Source organism: Asterias amurensis, chromosome 3 (genome assembly GCF_032118995.1).
Source record: "Asterias amurensis chromosome 3, ASM3211899v1".
Taxonomy (NCBI): Eukaryota; Metazoa; Echinodermata; class Asteroidea; order Forcipulatida; family Asteriidae; genus Asterias; species Asterias amurensis.
In genome coordinates, this window is record NC_092650.1 from 16134484 (window position 1) to 16154158 (window position 19675).

At 40.3% G+C, this 19675-nt stretch overlaps 1 protein-coding gene across 1 annotated transcript in view; it reads left to right on the forward strand.

Annotated features, from left to right (window-relative positions):
- The first annotated feature begins 4457 nt into the window (after positions 1-4457).
- LOC139934637 (xanthine dehydrogenase/oxidase-like) overlaps positions 4458-19675 on the forward strand; it is a 40989-nt gene continuing 25771 nt past the window's right edge. Inside the window, exons 1-11 of the mRNA XM_071928943.1 lie at positions 4458-4805; positions 9404-9461; positions 11877-11973; positions 12478-12586; positions 13239-13427; positions 14193-14261; positions 14940-15020; positions 15384-15528; positions 15741-15908; positions 17207-17283; positions 18661-18757. Of these exons, the coding sequence (XP_071785044.1) occupies positions 4704-4805; positions 9404-9461; positions 11877-11973; positions 12478-12586; positions 13239-13427; positions 14193-14261; positions 14940-15020; positions 15384-15528; positions 15741-15908; positions 17207-17283; positions 18661-18757 (1192 nt within the window). The 5' untranslated portion in view covers positions 4458-4703. The remainder of the gene's footprint in view (positions 4806-9403; positions 9462-11876; positions 11974-12477; positions 12587-13238; positions 13428-14192; positions 14262-14939; positions 15021-15383; positions 15529-15740; positions 15909-17206; positions 17284-18660; positions 18758-19675) is intronic.

Sequence of the window (19675 nt, forward strand, 5' to 3'; positions counted from 1 at the left end):
CAAGTCAATGGGAAACTACACAACCATACACAAGTCAATGGGAACTCACACAACCATACACAAGTCAATTGGAAACTACACAACCATACACAAGTCAATGGGAATTGCCACAACCATACACCAGTCAATGGGAAACTATACAACCATACACAAGTCAATGGGAAACTATACAACCATACACAAGTCAATGGGAATTGACACAACCATACACCAGTCAACGGGAAACTACACAACCATACACAAGTCATTGGGAAACTACACAACCATACACAAGTCAATGGGAAACTACACAACCATACACATGTCAATGGGAAACTACACAACCATACACAAGTCAATGGAAACTCACACAACCATACACAAGTCAATGAGACACTTCACAACCATACACAAGTCAATGGGACACTACACAACCATACACAAGTCAATGGGAAACTACACAACCATACACAAGTCAATGGGACACTTCACAACCATACACAAGTTAATGGGAAACTTCACAACCATACACAAGTCAATGGGAAACTACACAACCATACACAAGTCAATGGGAAACTACACAACCATACACAAGTCAATGGGAAACTTCACAACCATACACAAGTCAATGGGAAACTACACAACCATACACAAGTCAATGGGAACTCACACAACCATACACAAGTCAATGAGACACTTCACAACCATACACAAGTCAATGGGAAACTACACAACCATACACAAGTCAATGGGACACTTCACAACCATACACAAGTCAATGGGAATTGACACAACCATACGCAAGTCAATGGGAAACTATACAACCATACACAAGTCAATGGGAAGCTACACAACCATACACATGTCAATGGGAAACTACACAACCATACACAAGTCAATGGGAAACTACACAACCATACACAAGTCAATGGGAAACTTCACAACCATACGCAAGTCAATGAGAAACTACACAACCATACACAAGTCAATGGGAACTCGCACAACCATACACAAGTCAATTGGAAACTACACAACCATACACAAGTCAATAGGAAACTACACAACCATACACAAGTCAATGTGAGAAAATGGTTGCTGTGCGTGTGAGCGTGAGACAGAGCCCAAATGCGTGAGTCTCACGCCTAATGCGTGAGACTTGGTAGGTCTGTAATTGTCAAAGACCAGTCTTCTCACTTGGTGTATCTCAACATTATGCATGAAAATAACAAACCTGTGAAAATTTGAGCTCAATTGGTCGTCGAAAAAAAATTGTCACATAAAGTTGCGTGCTTTCAGCTGCTTGATTTCGAGACCTCAAATTCTAAACTTGATGTATCAAAATCAAATTCGTGGAGAATTACTTCTTTTTCGAAAACTACGTCTCTTCAGAGGGAGTTGTTTCTCACAATGTTCGATATTATAACACCCCTTACCAATATTCTGCCTTTTCATTGGTTTAGAGCGCGTCACATGATATGTCTTAGTTTTGCTAGACGACAGCCGTGTGATAGTGCATCGGTTTGCCATGCGCTAGTCCGAAAGACTAGCACACGGCGTGCAGTACCCAGACGTCCGTTGCGTGTACGAGGACGATAAATTAATAGTCTGTAACCATTTCGGATTACATGACACTACATGCAAAGTATAGAAAGTGCATGAATAGGCGCTACCACAAGTTCAGGAGATGGAAATTGTCGATGAGAGTCATTGACAATTTTGGCTAAATAGGGTGTCTGAAAAAACACCTTTACACTTTTGAAATGGCTGCCGAAAAAAACCATGGATGATTCTGGGTGAAATGGTAATACGGGATAGATATCTTTATGGACTCAACTTTCATAATGACACCACAAAGTCAAAAATTAATTGATGATTGGGTGAGGACTGCTCACTTATGTAAAGGGTGTGGAAATTAGTTCGCGCAGTAAATAATTAGCCCTCCAATTTGTGAGAGGTAAGTCCTCCGGAGCTGATAAAATTCACTCCAAGATGTCAGCTGTTTATTCTTCAGTGAGCACAAATTGTTTTCGGACTTTTTGGTGTCATATATAAGTTGAACCATAAGTTGTCCATATCTAAACCTTTTCCCCCAGAATCATAATTTTTTTAATTTATTCTGCAGCCATTTAAAAAGTGTGTAGTTTTTATTTCTGAGAAAAAGCGTTTGAAAGCATTCGTTATTAAATGATTGGAAAGATGTTAAAGGAACACGTTGCCTTGGATCGGTCGAGTTGGTCTTTAAAAAGCGTTCTGTAACCGTTTGTTATAAAATCGATATGGTTAGAAAGATGTTGTAAAAGTAGATCTACACAAATTAATATGCCTCGAAATTGCACGGTTTTCTTTTTACCTCGTCGACTAACACGCTCGGCCATTTTTGAGAGTCAAATGTTTGACTCGCATAAATCGCCGACCGTGTTAGTTCGCGACGTAAAATGAAAACCGTGTAATTTCGAGTGATACTTGGGTGGATCATTATATTCTACTTTTAAAACATCTTGCTAACCATTATGCATTCCACAACAAATGGTTTCAAACGCTTTTTTTAGACCAACTCGTCCGATCCAAGGCAACGTGTTCATTTAATGCTTCGTTTTTGAAAGGGCAAGGGTACATGTATTTTCTCCTTGGTAAAAGGCAACCCTGAGGATTTTTGTTTTGTTTTTGAAATTTATAATATCATTCGAAAAAATATTTCAAAGGTAGAATCTAATGATTCACAAAGTATAAATGGTGTGTCTTTTTATGTACAGAACGCGGTCCGCTATTTTGTAAACCCAAAGGTTTGGCTCCACAAAATGGCTGGCCGTATCTTCCTTTCACTGGTGGTAGTGATTAAAGGCAGTGGACACTATTGATAATTACTCAAAATAATCATCATCATAAAACCTTACTTGGTAATTAGTAACGGGGAGAGATCGATATTATAAAATATTGTGGGAAACGGCTGCCATATAGTTTTCGAGAAAGAAGTAATTTTCCACGAATTTGATTTCGAGACCTCAGATCTAGAATTTGAGGCCTCGAAATCAACCATCTAAATGTCACAACTTCGTGTGACAAGGGTGTTTTTTTCTTTCATTATTATCTCGCAACTTCGACGACCAATTTTTTATTGAGCTCAAATTATCACAGGTTGGTTATTTTATGCATATGTTGAGACCCACCAAATGAGAAGACTGGTCTTTGACAATTACCAATAGTGTCCACTGTCTTAAACAACACTGTTTCAACGGTTCTCTCGGCAGAAAAGAAAGAAAGAAACTGTGTATGCCATTTTTAAAGACAGTGGACACTATTGGTAATTGTCAAAGACCAGTCTTCTCATTTGCTGTATCTCATCATATGCATGAAATAACAAACCTGTGAAAATTTGAGCTCAATCAGTCATCGAAGTTGCGAGATAATAATGAAAGACAAAACACCCTTGTCACACGAAGTTGTGTGCTTTCTAATACTTGATTTCGAGACCTCAAATTCTTGTACATTTTGTTTCCAATGTTAAAGACACTGGACACTATCGGTAATGGTCAAATACCAATCTTCTCACTTGGTGTATCTCAGGCATAAAATAACAATTTATGAAAGTTTGAGCTCAATTGGTTGTCGAAGTTCCGAGATAACTCGCAAAGAAAAAACACCCTTGTCACATGAAGTTGTGTGCTTTCAGATGCTTGATTTTGAGACCTCAAAATCTAATTCTGAGGTCTATAGAAATCAAATTTGTGGAAAATTAATTCTTTCTCAAAAACTATGTCACTTCAGAGGGAGCCGTTTCTCACAATGTTTTATACTATCAACCTCTCCCCATTACTCATTACCAAGTAAGGTTTTATGCTAATAAATATTTAGTATTACCAATAGTGTCCAATGCATGCTACAGTGCAGGGCTGGGACTCGTCCTACGTCCTAAGATAAGTCTTAATTAGGAAGAGTTTTGTGAAATCGATGGGTGTTCGCCCGAACACATTTGCATATGCAGTTGTGTCCGCCCCCGCGCAAAAACTGTCCTTGCAGTAAATTAAACGCCCTTGGTCGACGGAACACGTCCGCCATGGCGGTGTTTTTTTTCTCCCAGGACGAACGTGGGTAATTATCTGCACACGTTCGTCCTGGAAAAAAAAAACCGCCACACACCGGGGTCGACCCAGGGAAGCTAAACGAACGCACCCTATGTAGGCCTATGTTTTCAAACGACGAATTGTGGAACACTATCATCTTTCTCATGCATGAAATAAGCCCCTATGCCCTCGCTGGGTAATTTTACACAATAGACCAATCAATAGACCTAGAAAGTTTTCTTAAAAAAAGGATAGGCATAATAGAACAACAAAAGCAGCGGATCCTGACAAGACCTACTCGAGTTTGTATGACCGTGGAGGTATAGATTATGGTGTGACAGTGTGCGAAATTCCATCACCTCATACCTGCTGCCGTATGCTCAAAACTATTGTTTGTGTTATGTATATAGGCCCACGCACAACCCGAACGCAGGTAGTAGGGCTACAAACCTTTATATCCATAAAATAAATAATGATGAATATTCCAGCTGAAACTGGATCCCAGACTTTGACCAGCCTTCATGGTTATGTGTGTGAATTAGATGATATTCTCTGGTGATAATCAAACACACACGACATCGCGCTCCTACAGTCGCTCTTTAATTTGACACAGATTGGGAATTGAACTAGGAGTTAGGAAGTATAGCGGCTCTTGCAAGAACTATGGGTGACCTGGAGGTTCAGAATACTGCCCGGGACTCGGAGCAAGTGAGCACATTCAGACCGGAGAGCGATGCGCTGGTATTCTTTTGCAATGGCAAAAAGGTAATTATTATTCTAATAAAACTATTTCAGATCACAGCACTTAGATGCACGGCATTTATTGTGCCTTCTACTCCATAGGATAACTCTTTACTTTGTTTTGAGCTTTACAACCAAGAACCAAGGACTTGCGGGAAATGGGTGTGTGTGTGTGTTGGGGGGGGGGGGGGGGGAGCCCTGGCAGGAAATAAGTGCATATGCAGCAGGTGAGTCCAACCTGACCTGGGGGGGGGGGGGGAGCAGGTAGGAAACTTTTAGTTTTAGTGTCGACATAGAGAGGTCACATTACGTAATCCAGACCTTTCCCACTTTTAAAAAGAGAGACATTCCCATCCGTAATCATCCTTTATACCAAAAAAAGCAATGGATCTCGTCTTCTATTTGATTACATAATTAGCATAACAACTTACTTGTATTTTAGATGTTGCATCGATAAAGAATATTAATTTTGGTTTTTACCCATACACCGATGTGTGTTAGCACTTTATAGGCAGTACTTTCCCGAATCCTGTCAAACAAATATCACAGGCATGTAACTGCGGGTGGAATTCGAACCCACGACCCTCGCTATTCTAGAGCAGTGTCTTACCAACTAGAATACCGAGGTTGCCCGGTATTGACTTAAGTTACAAGCAATGGAGAGCTGTTGTTAACACATTGTGAGAAACGCGGGCCCCCTTTGAAGTAACGTAGTTTTTGCATCTGAAAGCATACAAAGTAATGCAAAAAGGGTGTTCTTTCCATTTATCATTTTTTTCACAAATTCGATGAACAAATATTGGAACCCCAATTTTCACAATCGGATTTGTTACTTTATGCATTTTTAGATGATGGGATACATACTGGTCTTTATAATCAACCATGTCCGGTGTCTTCCAATATAGTTTCTTTTTTTTCTTTTTTTCATATAACAATAAACTAGCGCCAATGCTGTTAAGCAATAATACCCCGGTCACACTACTGTGCTATTCGTTTCAATTCACCCCCAGCTACCTGGGAGGCCCGTCAATTAAGCCCGGTGGGTTTTCTAAGAGCTGTTAACAATAATCGTAACTGCTAAAGCAGTGATGTCACAATACAAATTACTATGGTAATATTGACAGTTCATCTTCTCGCGGTGAATTATTATTGGTCCTTGGTGAAAGCATGCACACAGCTTTCCTGCCCGTGTGGGAAAACCATCCCAGCTCCCTTGGGAGTACACATGCAAATCAATCACAAGAATCACCTCTGCCCGCCTTTGCTCAAAGGTGTATACCCACTCACCCCTGGGGGAAGACAAGCAAGCGTCTTGCTCAAGTGTCTTGCTCAAACAAGAACACCGCCAGGACTGCGATTCGAACTCACGCTCATCCCATAGCCTCAAGAAAATGAAAATTTATTGATAATGAAAAATACATAATATTATACGAGTGCCTCCAGCCCCTGTCTATTAGTATAGCTAGCACTCACTGTCGAGCAAAATTTGGCACGAGTTCCTGAGTTCCAAAACCTATTCTCTTTTAATGTAAAAGAGTGAAAAGGCACTCTTTCAAGAGCCAAAAAGGACAACTCTTTTTCGAGTGGTCTTCCACTCTTTTAGATCGAAGTTTGCATCTTTTTGAGTAATTGTTCACTCTGTCCTGGAGTGAAACCCCTCTAAAAGAGTAAAATAACCACCACAATTGAAGAGCCATATGAAGGACAGCTCGAAATGTAAAGAGTGGTGTTTTTCACTCTACATTAGGCTTGGTCCGTACATGGCTGAATTGTGCACGGAATGCTAGAAAAAGAAGGAAAAAAAACCATTAAGTCGCAGACAATGTGAATAATATGAGTATACTTAAGTTTATCAGATCCAAAATCCATACCAAAGCACCATCGATCGGCGCGGGTCTTTTTCCTGGAAACGTAATCGGCGGCAGATTATCTGCTTATAGGACAATCTGCAAACATATGTGTTGATTACAAACTAAAGAACTGGATTGAATTTGGTAATCCAAAAGTTAATATAATGACTTAACTTCCTGTATTTACCCAGGGTGCGCCAAATCAGTAAAAAAAAGGTTTCCATTTGGGCCCTGCGATTAAACTAACATGTTAAAAGTAAACATAAAATCACATGATAAAATTACGATATAAAAATTACGTAAAATATTTAAGAATGTTACGGAAAATTAAAAGCAATATAAACAAAACAAAAAGAGTTAACAAAAAATAATACAAGAGTAAATTTCTGTTTATTTACTTTTTACATCCTGGGATTTGAGGCATTGCATGATGAGGTATCAATAACAATATTTTGGTTTTGCGGTAACACCATGTGTAATCAATACTCCCCAGGAACCTCGTTCTTTTGAGAACTTGTCTTGCTTTTTGTATTCTACTACCGCTGAGTAGACTTTTGGAATTCGGGAGACTTCTTACAATCTTAGTCCTGAAAAATACCCTGTCCTGCTTTTAAACTACTAGTACTACCTGGGCGGAAGGTAGAAAACCGGTCGATTTCAAGATCCCCTCACATATATAATGATTTGAACACACAAAACTCTTTCGAGGAACTGTGAGGTATTATAATAATTTGTATGAATGGAACAATAGGGGAAAAAAGGCCGATGCCATTGCTTTGTACGATGTTGTTCTGATTTTGACCTCGGGGACCCGCTGCCCCAATTTCCCGTGGTCACATGATCAGCTTGGGTTGTAGTTCACAATTCTTGAATAATATATTAAGCTTCTTAACAATGAGTGCGTTCAGACACGGTACTAAAGTTGGTTTAACTCATGGTTCAACTCGATCGAGTTCAACTCAGTGTGTCTGAACGGATCTAAAGTTAGTCCGAATTGAGTTCAACCCACAAAAGATAAACCGTCCAGGGAGGGGTTTATCTTTAGACCACTTCGGGTTTATCTTTTAACACTGTGTGTGGACAGAATAAAAAAGACCAGAATAAAAAAGACCACATCCGGTTTAACTCCCAACAGGCGACCCATTGACCTCCGTAATCATTATGTAAACACACGGTGACCAATGAACAGGACAATAAACAGGATGTTAGAGTAACGGGGTCGCGTTTTCTTTGACCTCTTAAAACCAAAGATAAACCGGATCGGGTTTAACTCAGTGCTGTCTGAACGCAAAGGGGTTTTATTTTTACGATCACCCCCTGCTGCTCGTAAAAGTTAAACCGGTTCGGGTCTAACTTACGCTGTCTGAACACACCCATTATGTACCAACTTGCTTCGAAAACAACTTTCCAACAAAGAAACAGTGGGAGTCCAAATAGGCCGTTGTTGTCAACAAACCATCGACTGGGTGCAGGCTTACTACATGTAGCTGCGATTTGGAGGCATTTTTTGTGGTATATTATTTATTGGAGTGTCGATAGGCCCTGGTTTGCGATAGGCCTATATGGTTTGACTGGCCTGCTCTTTGCAACTTAGGTATTGGAAACTAAATGCCTGGGGCATGTTCCCTCCATCCTGTATAACCTATGACGGTGTTAAAGGAACACGTTGCCTTGGATCGGTCGAGTTGGTCTTTGAAAAGCGTTTGTAACCGTTTTTTATGAAATGCATATGGGTATATAGAAAGATGTTGTAAAAGAATACAATGATCAACACAAACTTGCCTCGAAATTGCGTGGTTTTCCTTTTACCTCGTCGACTAATACGTCGGCCATTTATGGGGGTCAAAATTTTGACTCCCATAAATGGCCGACCATGTTAGTTCGCACAGTAGAAGGAAAACCACGCAATTTGGAGGTACACTTGTGTGGATCATTGTATTCTACTTTTAAAACATCTTTCCAACCACATGCATTTTATAAAAAACGGTTACAAACGCTTTTGTTTTGACCAACTCGTCCGATCCAAGGCAACGTGTTCCTTTAAGAAGAATATCAATTTTCATCAATATGGGTTGATTTTCCCCAAATTTAGTTTCCATTGCAAGAGTAATTATTTGCTTTCTCTTCACATGTTCGCTCTTCTCAACCTGCTAGAATATCCCCACTGGTTTGCTCGAATTTGGGACCGGTGTCAGATGCAATTGCGTCCGCCATGCAATATTGTCCGTTCCGGACACTTTTGCATATGCAATCGTGTCCGGGGTTATGCAAAAACCGTCCGGCGGACATGTACATGACTGTACATGTATGTGCGCGCGTATTAAGCGAGCGTGCGTGCACTGAACCTACGTTCATGCAGCATGAATATTCACGTATTTTATGGTTGCAGCGAATACCCAACGGCCGAACATTTCCCATGTCATTCATGACATGCACTTAGCTTGTAAAAAAATGGCGGACGTGTTCCGTCGACCAAGGGCGTTTAATTTACTGCAAGGACAGTTTTGCGCGGGGGCGGACACAACTGCATATGCAAATGTGTCCGGGCGGACACAATTGCATTATGCAACAGCGTCCGGGCGGACACGATTGCATATGCGAAACCGTCCGGCGGACATTATTACCGGCGGAAATTATTGCATATGCAATCCGGATAGTATTGCATAGAGGACATAATTGCATGCGACACCGGCTACCGCGTCAAAAAAGCACGAATCCACAAAAAAGGTGCGTTTGGTTATATTTTGTTGTTTAATTTGTTGTTATTTCTAGGTTGTTGATCATCATGTCCAGCCGGAATTGACTGTATTGGCGTACCTACGGACCAAATGTATCCTTTTTGTTTTGAAATACACTATACAGACTTCCTCTTCCTTTCAATAGAAGAGAAAGTGCGAGGGAAAAAAACACACAAAACCACTACTCAGAATCTCAGAATGAAAACAAAATATAATTTAATAGAGTTATCGTTATAATTCACTAGTTTTCCGCATGGCCCTTGCGGCCGGTGTAACAGGAGATTCTATGCCCGCCCCCCCCCCCCCCAATATGGGAAACTGTGTGGCACACAAACTTCTTCTGATAGCGACCCGGTTCCTCCTCCTCCAGCCCCTGTTAATTTCCCATAAAGGGTGTGTTCGTTTAGCTTCCCTGGGTCGACCCCGGTGTGTGGCGTTTTTTTTTCCCAGGACGAACGTGTGCAGATAATTACCCACATTCGTCCTGGGAAAAAAACCCTCACACACCGGGGTCGACCCAGGGAAGCTAAACGAACGCACCCAATGAGGGACCGAATCTCCGGCGGACAGAATTCCCTGGGACACCGGCCCTAAGTTCTCAACACACCGCCAAGTTCCCACTGCCGCGGAATCGCAGCTCAAATTGTATCCGTCTACATAACATTTGTCTTCGACATGTGACCACAAAGTTTATCTCCCGCGAGTCAGAATCGACCAGAATCTGGGTCCCGACCCATGTCTGTCATTTTGACCCTTAATCGGTGTCAAAAAGACCCCATAAAAGGGTTCCATTAAAAACGACGCAGATTTTGAGTTAGCCTGGTCCGTAAACGGGTCAGCCCCCCCCCCGGAATCCGGCTAAATTCTGACTCTGGAGTTAAAGTGTAGGATACGTACACGTAATTCCATTTACCTCACATTTTGTTGTAGTAATATACACAATGTAGGCCTAACACTGATCTAAAGTTAGAGCGCAGGCGGTTCATGGGGTCCGTTGTACCACAGGGCCAAATTAAACAAACGCCCCCTGAAGAAGTAACTTAAATGACAATAATTAAAGTTCGCTTTTTGATGCAGCTTGTTGTATTATGTGATTAGAAGTGAAATTTGCTATACGGTCAGCAGCGGGAAGGTCCAAAGTCTATGTTTAACTTGACTAAACACGGATAACCGGCCGAGTTTGTTGGTAAAAAAAGTGAGTAAATATAGGTCTTCATTGTCATAGAACCATTGCCCTTTTGGATTTGGCTTTGGATTTGGCTCTGGATTTGGCTTCAGGCTCCGTCCTCTCGTCTGAAGCCCTGAGCGCCTATACGCACAGCGCGCGCAAATGGTCAAAACAACCGCGGGGCCAAGCTAGCATGAAGCTGAATCCAAAGCCGAAGCCGTCGTTTCGAAAAGGGCCATACTTTATTGACAATCTCCATTGTCCTTTATGGATTTTTTTTTCCTTCAAATTGTGTTTACCGAATATCATCAGATCTTGTATCACTCAAGGACATTAGCCGACCCAGATTTATATCTGGAGTCCATCGTACCACTGGATATTATCAGTGAGGCAATAAACTTTATATCAGGTCATACACTCAATACTGTCAGGATTGAGTAATGAAGATCAAGAAATACACTGTTGTTTTCCTCAAACGATCACACGTCCAAATTAAACTAGGTAATGGATTCTGTCACAGATTATGTGGTCCATGACGTCTACGACGAGTGAGGTGGGTTTCACAAAGAGTTAGGACTAGTCTTATGTCGAGTTCGGACCAGTTACTCGTCCTAACTAAGGACTATCCATGCAATTTGTATATCTCCTAGGACTAGTCATAAGTTAGGACTAGTCCTAAAACTCTTTATGAAATCGACCCAGGTATCACTGGTAATTGTTTGTATTATATACTTCTGTGTGTGTACGCACGTGGCGTCATTTGAATAGGGCGACGGAATGAGTTCGCCATTTTTTTTTTGAAAGCTATGTGCATGTCATGGATGATATGGGAAATGTTCAGCCGTTGGGTATTCGCTGCAATCATTGAATACGTGAATATTCACGCTGCATATACGTAGCAGTGCATGCACGCTCGCTTACGCGCACATACATACATGTATATTTACGTGCATGTCCACCGGACGGTTTTTGCATAGCCCCGGACACGATTGCATTTGCAAAAGTGTCCGGAGCGGACATTATTGCATGGCGGACACAATTGCATCTGACACCGGCCATGCCAGCACACGTGTGCTTGCAGCAGGCTACTTGGTGAGAGTTCATAATAATTCCATTTACAGCCACTGAGGCCAGCTATGTTAAAAAGATAAAAAATTTAACAAAAAACACCATCAAAACAGAAAAAAGAACAAACGAACAAACACCCAATATTAACACAGACAAACACCCCACCCCCCCCCCCAAAAAAAAAAAAGTACACAAACAAACACAATCTCTGCCGAAAGTACCTTTCCCCATTTCCAACCCAAGACAAAAATCACTTAACTGTTGGTTTTAGTACGTCTGACCGGCAGCAAGCTAGGATGCGGAGAAGGGGGTTGCGGAGCCTGCACGGTAATGGTGTCGAGATATTCTCCTCAAGATAAGACAATCAGGTAAATAAAAGGTTAACGAGCCATGGTTTGTTTATATTTTTACTTTTATGTTTTTGTTTTTAGGGGTTAGGCATACCATCCTTCTATGGCGCTTCATCATACACCACACAAGCTCCAACGCGCCTTAGCCGGTTTGGCGCCCCGCCCTCCGGGGTGGCTCCGGGGTGCACGTGCTCTGTCCAGCCGACCCCCCCCCCCTTAGCACAAAACGAACATTTTTGAACCCCACCTACTTTCCTGCGTGAGGCGCGGTCGGGGATATATACGGCTAGCGGCTCGTTTAAAGATGGCAGCCACCATGCGGTTGCGTGTTGCAGGCCCGAGTCACACACATTTTACTTGTTCTTTTTTATTGTGACCATCAATATTGAATAATCTTTGGTTCTTTTTGTAACATCACATGCTGGCAATGTGCGCCTCCAATGTGAGTAGGCTTTGTGTAGACCTACGCCTAACTATCACAATAACACATATCTATACTTTCTCGTTGGACACCAAATCAAGCCACTTGGCCGTGAATGCTTGTCTTGCACCTATCTGTTCAGTGCATGGAATGGCCGTCACTACAGTGGAAGGACTTGGCAGTACGAAGACAAGACTTCACCCAGTTCAGGTTAGAGTTTCTTTAATCTTTTATCCCCTTGTATAAGTTGTAGTAACCATGTAATTATCCTAGCGTTCAGCTGAGAATTGGTCTTATAATATGAATATGATGATGAATATATTAATAGGGATCTATCCAATTTGGAAGGAGTCCACAGGCAGTCATGGAGAACATAATATCGTGAATCTTTAATTATTATCTATATTAATATTACAGTTTCTAGAAGTATATTAATATTTAACAACAAGTGCACATGAGCGTACAACAACAACAAGTTTAAAAAAAAGGTGAAGTAAAACACATCAGTTTAAAGCAGATTTCTGCCACTATAGTAAATCTGTGCTCGGCCACTTTGTGTTTTGCAGCCTGCATTTGAAACAATATTGTAGACAAATGGATACTTCCTATAAAAAATCCTGTTCTAATTATCACCACCAGTGGTGTAACCTTGCCCCCCCCAAAAAAAAAAAAAATGCGTCCTTGCCCCAACGTCCCCAACCCTACTTCTAGAAGGCTCACTGGGGAGCCTTATAGTTTCTTAAAGTATACCCCACCCCACCCAAAAAACAACTTGTTTCCAACTGGTTATAACACCTATTTGGGGGGGGGGGTTGAAACACATGTAAACTTATTGTTGTTTAATTTCATGAATTTACTTCAGGAGCGTTTGGCCAAGGCACATGGATCTCAGTGTGGTTTCTGCACTCCGGGCATTGTAATGTCTATGTATGCACTGCTGAGGAACAGCCCAGAGCCTACCATCGAGGAAATTGAGAGTGCCTTCGAGGGGAACCTCTGTCGTTGCACGGGGTACCGACCAATCCTTCAGGGCTACAAGACATTTACAAAGGTTTGCACAATCAATGAAGACTTAATTACTAATGTGACCTAAAATAATGTGTTGGCACCAGTCTTTTATTTGACTCCTTATAAAGCCATAACTTTTGTCCGAAAAATGGCTTTCCCATAGTCGCTTGATTCAGATTCGCCCAACAAACTGGCTCAATTTCAATGACACAAAAGTAGCTATTAAAGGCACTGTACACGTTTGGTAATTGTCAAAGACCAGTGTTCTCACTTGGTGTATCCCACATCATAAGCATAAAATAACAAGCCTGTGAAGATTTGGGCTCAATCGGTCATCGAATTTGCGAGAAAAAGATGGGAAAAAAACACCCTTGTTGGACGAATTTGTGTGCTTTCAGATAGGAATAAAAGACTTCAGAGGGAGTCATTTCCCACAATGTTTTATACTATCAACAGCTCTCCAATGCTGGTTACCAAATCAGTTTTAAAGTTAATATTTGTTTTGAGTAATTACCAAACGTGTACCTTCCCTTTAAGCACAACAAAAGTATGCTAGCCAGATTGAGTTTACCGCCAAGATATCATGCCGTGCTTGTATTTGCCTGGTTTTTGCTACATTGGTACAATACATGGTATTTTCAATTGGTAAATAAAGACTCACATTGTGCATAATATTTTGACAAGACAACGCAAAAACAAGCACGTAACTTTTTATTTCAGGAAATGTTCTGAAACATAAAATGAAAACTTCTGATTTGATGTTGCAAGGTATGTACATTTATTTCCTCATTGGTTCTAATACTAACAGGATGGGTGTTGTGGAGGCAACAAAGCCAACTGCTGCATGAACAACCTACCAAACGGACTTGAGGAAGGGGTAAGTAGGCAACAGAAAAGATACATTAATGGTTTATTTATTTCATCAATGTTGATTAAAAGACACTAGCAGTAAAACAAACCCCTGAAATGTGGTTTCAAATGTACAATTATTTTGCAGTTATTACACTAGAAAGGTAGTTAAAACATTAAAAAACAGACAACAAACATCACAAGACCCCAACTTGAAAAGTGTACAAAAAAATTAACATCATCTCATACCTGATCTTTTTTAAAGACACTGGACACTATTGGTAATTATCAAAGACCAGTCTTCTTATTTGGGGTATCTCAACATATGCATAAAAGAACAAGTCTGTGAAAATTCGAGCTCAATATTGGTCATTGAAGTTGCAAGATAATAACGCAAGAAAAAACACCCTTGTCACACGAAGTTGCGTGCTTTCAGATGCTTGATTTTGAGACCTCAAAATCTAATTCTGAGGTCTCGAAATCAGATTCGTTTATTTCTTTCTCCAAAAACTATGTTACTTGAGAGGGAGCCGTTTCTCACAATGTAAATTTTATACTATCAACAGCTCCCCATTACTCGTTACCAAGAAAGGTTTTTGAGTAATTACCAATAGTGTCCACTGCCTTTAAGGTATGATCTGATAATTGACTAAATTATTTGATTTTGAAAGCTTAATTATTGTAATCTTGAAAATTACTCGTTCAGGTATCTACCCAACTGTTTGATCCAAGTGAGTTTGCACCGTATGACGCCTCCCAAGAGCCAATCTTTCCACCTGAGTTACTGGTAAGTCAATAGCCTGAACATCTGAAGTCACAATTTTTCTTAGCAAAGTTTGCTGTTACCTTCAAAACAAACGAGAAAATAAAGTAGGATTTGAAACTTTGCATGGTGGAAATACGGTATTGAAATGTTTGCGGTAACACCATGTAATGACAATCTCAATATGAGCTGGGGTGGTACATGTATACATCAAGAAAATTTTCGGTGGCCTTTTCCCTTTCACCAATGGAAGGTCGATCAACTCATACATGTAGTTCTTACATAATATGACAAGCTCTTCAATCTCTGGAGTAATTGACCCACCAAATTTTGTGGCTTTGATCTTCTATGAAACAAGAAAACTAAACTAATGATTTTTATTTCCAGGTTGCAGCAGGCAAAGCAAAGCTGACAATCCAGAAGTTTGTAGGGGACCGTGTGATCTGGCTCCGTCCTGCCACTTTACAACAACTGCTCGAGCTGAAGGCTAACCACAGGCAAGCTAAGATGGTGGTCGGAAACACGGAAGTTGGTAGGTACTAGCTGCATGTGCTTCTACTTTTTAGGTTACCTTACTAAGGCTTATGGGCCCCTATGTAGGTTAAAATAAAATAGCTGCTTATTGAAGCGTAATAAAAATGTTTGGTAACTTAGTATTAGCAGGGAAATTGTTCTTTTCTTATTTCTGTATACTTTATTGTGAAAAGTGAAGTTTTCAATCCTATATTTATATTTTTTATCCAGGTGTGGAAGTAAAGTATAAACATCAGGAACACCCCATCATCATCGATGCTAGTCATGTACCTGACTTGACCGTCATTGAGCCCACGCCCAGCGGGGTGAAAGTAGGGGCATCAGTGTCTCTGACGTCACTCAATGAGTTCAGCCAGAAGCTTATCCAGGAGGAGCCAGGTAGGTTGCAGAAAGAGGATGAAAAGAGTGGCACTAGGGGGGTGTGAAAGAAAAAGGTAATGAAGATGACTTCTTGTAGCAACCAGGGCCAAATTTCATAGTACTGCTTAACAATATTTTCTGCTTAGCAGAAATGAGCAGGCTACCAGTCACAAACTGTTAAAATGTACATGGTAGTTTGGCTGGTAACCTTGTTCTGGTAAGCATAATATGTTTGTGGTTAGCTACTTTTAGTGCTAAAGCAGCTTTGTGAACTTGGACCCTGGGCCAAACTAATTCATAGAATTGCTTAAGCAGAAAAATATTGCTTAAACACATTTTGCTTAGCAGAAATGAGCAGGACAACGTTCACAAATTGTATGTGACATGGTAGTTTGGCTCCAAACCTTGTTATGGTAAGCTCAATTTGGTTGTGCTGAGCTACTTTTTGTGCTTAAGCAGCTTTGTGAAATTTGACCCTTGGGCCCAACTGCATAGAACTGCTTAAAAACTCCTCCCGCATCGCCATGTACCACTTGAAGAACATAAACCACGCTCATTGCTCTCTGACAAAACAGCAGAGCAACTCATTCACGCACTTGTAACGTCTCGGCTCAACTACTGCAACTCACTCTTATATGGACTTCCAGCTTCCACCTTGCATCACCTTCAGAGAATCCAGAACATTGCAGCTCGTATCCTAACACGCTCAAAAAAGTTTGAGCACATCACCCCGGTTCTTCAAGCATTACACTGGCTCCCTGTTGAGCAACCCATCATCTTCAAACTCCTTTGCACAACATACCGTTGTATGACAGAGACTTCATCCCCGTTGTACTTGCAGAGGCTTCTCCTGCCGTATAAGCCCGTTCGCCAGCTAAGGTCCAGTGATGCCAACTTGCTTGCCGTTCCACCTTCCAGGTTGAAAACTTATGGGGATAGAAGTTTCTCGGTTGCAGCCCCCCCCCCCCCCCCTGTGGAACGACTTGCCTCTCACCCTTAGATCACAACCTGACATTTCTTCATTCAAATCCAATCTCAAAACTTACTTCTTCAGTCAAGCCTACCATTAATTTTTCCCTTGGTCATATTTTAGCGCAGTGAATAGTTTTCTAGATACCAGCGCTTTATAAGATTTATTATTATTATTTTTATTATTATTATTATTATTAGGCAGAAAATATTGCTTAAAAATGTTCTGCTTAGCAGAAATGAGCAGGACACCATTCACAAATTGTACGTGACATATGGTAACCTTACTCTGGTAAGCATAATTTGTGAAATTCTGACTTTACCTCGTACTGATTGTTCTGATGCAGAATACAAGACCAGAGTCTTTGCCGCCATTGTTGAGATGCTGAAGTGGTTTGCTGGACATCAGATCAGAAATGTTGCTGTAAGTTCATTAAAGATGTTAAATGCAGTGCCGTCGATTTCACAGAGAGTTAGGACTCGTCTTATCTCGAGTTAGGACGAGTAATTCGTCCTAACTTAGAATTAATCTTAAGGTCCGCATGCTACAGTGCAGGGTTGGGACTCGTCCTAAGTCCTAAGATTAATCTTAAGTTAGAAAGAGTTTTGTGAAATCGACGGCTGGACACTTGGTAATTACTCAAAATAATTGTAAGCCTAACGAGCAATGGAGAGCTGTTGATAGTAAAAACATTGTAACAGCTCTCTCTCTGAACTAACATAGTTTTTGAAACAGAGGTAATTTCTCACTCAAATATTATATAAGCACACATTTGTGCAACACGGGTGTTGTTTCTTTCATTGTTTTCTTGCAACTGCGTTCACCAATTAAGTCAAAAGTTTCACAGGTTTGTTAGTTTATGCATTATGTTGGGACACACAAGTGGGAATACTGGTTTTTGACAACTACCAAACATGTCCATTTCCTTTAACAAAAGAGGCTAAATAAAACGTGCTTTTCATCTGGGAGCTCACCACCTGTTACCTCCCTGTAATCTCTTTTAAACAGTGGACTTAATAGGATCATTTAAAACCAGTAGGGCTGCCGACTGGCACAGGCAGATTAACTGCTCATCCATTTATAAATAATTTAATGTAAACATACCTTATTTGTGAAAAGGATGAATACTTTCCTTTTTTTGTGGCCAAAACTCAGAAATTCTTTTGAAGAAGCCTCACAAATAAAAATAAAAAGAAAGAGAAATAGACAAGTGCTTCATATTAGCAGCTAAGTAAAGATAGAACACCCAAATTTCACTTAGATGTCAAAATTCGAACTCCAAACATAACATCCTTTGAAAGACTACATTTCATCAAACAAAAATGCAGTTGTAAAAGGAGCTTCACAAAGTTAAAATGAAAAAAAAACACACTAAATTTAAGAGATGAATGCTTATTGTAGCAGTTTAGTGCTAGAACTAATGTCTTAAAAGTCAGAACTGTCAATATGTCACTTTAGGTGTCATAAATAGAACTCTAACAGTGAAATTAATTTTTTACGTAATCTCTGTGTGGCTGGTAACATTTCATTGTTCAGTGCTTGCTCTGGGCTGGCAAACTTAAAATGCAGATTTTGGAGCAAGCACTTAATACTGGCAAGAAATTCCTATTAGCTGATACAGATGTCAACCAATAGTGCATTGATAAAAATGGAAAAAAAATTGAAAGAAAAAACAAACCATTAACTTAAAATAATTACACTCAAATGAGAAAGTTATTATGTTATTGTCAAAAACATTTTATCAAAAAAGCAGTTTTAAAACTTTGATTGGTTAACTTTTCTTTCATTATTTGTTTACAGTGCATCGGTGGTAACATCGCAACGGGGAGCCCGATTTCAGATCTGAATCCTTTATTCATGGCCGCTGTGTGCTCACTTGAGCTGAAATCAACGACAGGTAAGGTTTTATAGAAGACATTTGAGACGCTGGCGGCAGCAGATTTAACGTACCTTTAGGTCTGAGAACGCATTATATGATGAAAAGGCACCTCTAAAAGTCTCCCCTTCTTGTGTTACATTTCAGTGCTTGTTATGGTGCATGGTGGTACCCCCATTGTGTATTCATTGTGTGCTTGGAATCTTAAGAATTCTTGAGAGGAGTTTAGGGGGGTGGTGTACCTCTGCACAAGAAAAAGACATTGTGTCAAAGTATGGGGAACATTGGGGGTGCCCTCTGCTCCCTTATTTGGCAAAGTGTTATGGGAGCATGGTGATGAGAAACACCCTCTGCCTTACACCGCCGAGTAGGTTATAAAAGGTGTACTCTACCATTTGGAGGCATGGCTGCTACAACAATCCTAGGCAATATTTTTTGGCAATTCACCAAAATGTCGACAGATTCTAAGAAAGGATTTGAAAACTGAATAGGTCTTTTCAATTCATTTGAATCAATTGGCAGGCAGGCAGGGGATTGATTTAACAATTTACAACAAGAAAGCCGTGAGGGACTGATTGGTGATTATGCTATCCATTGACTTAAAGGGGTGGTATACATTTGGTAATCACGCTAAACATTAATGGCAATACCAACTTTTGGTTAGAAACAGCAGCTTTTGATAGTAAAGCATTTTGAGAAACAGCTCCCTTTGAAGTTATGTGGTTATGTAAAAACATAAGTTTTTATGTCCCAAAATTTTAATCTGAAAAGCGTTACTGTCAGAAACATTTCTCAGATTATGTGTTCCTGTATATTTTTCCAATTTGAACATAATCACTCTGGATTTTCTGCGATTATTAAAAAAAAACGACAACATTTTCAAATGAAATTTCAATATGTTGGTTTTTGGAACAGTTTCTTTAATTTAATCCTATATAA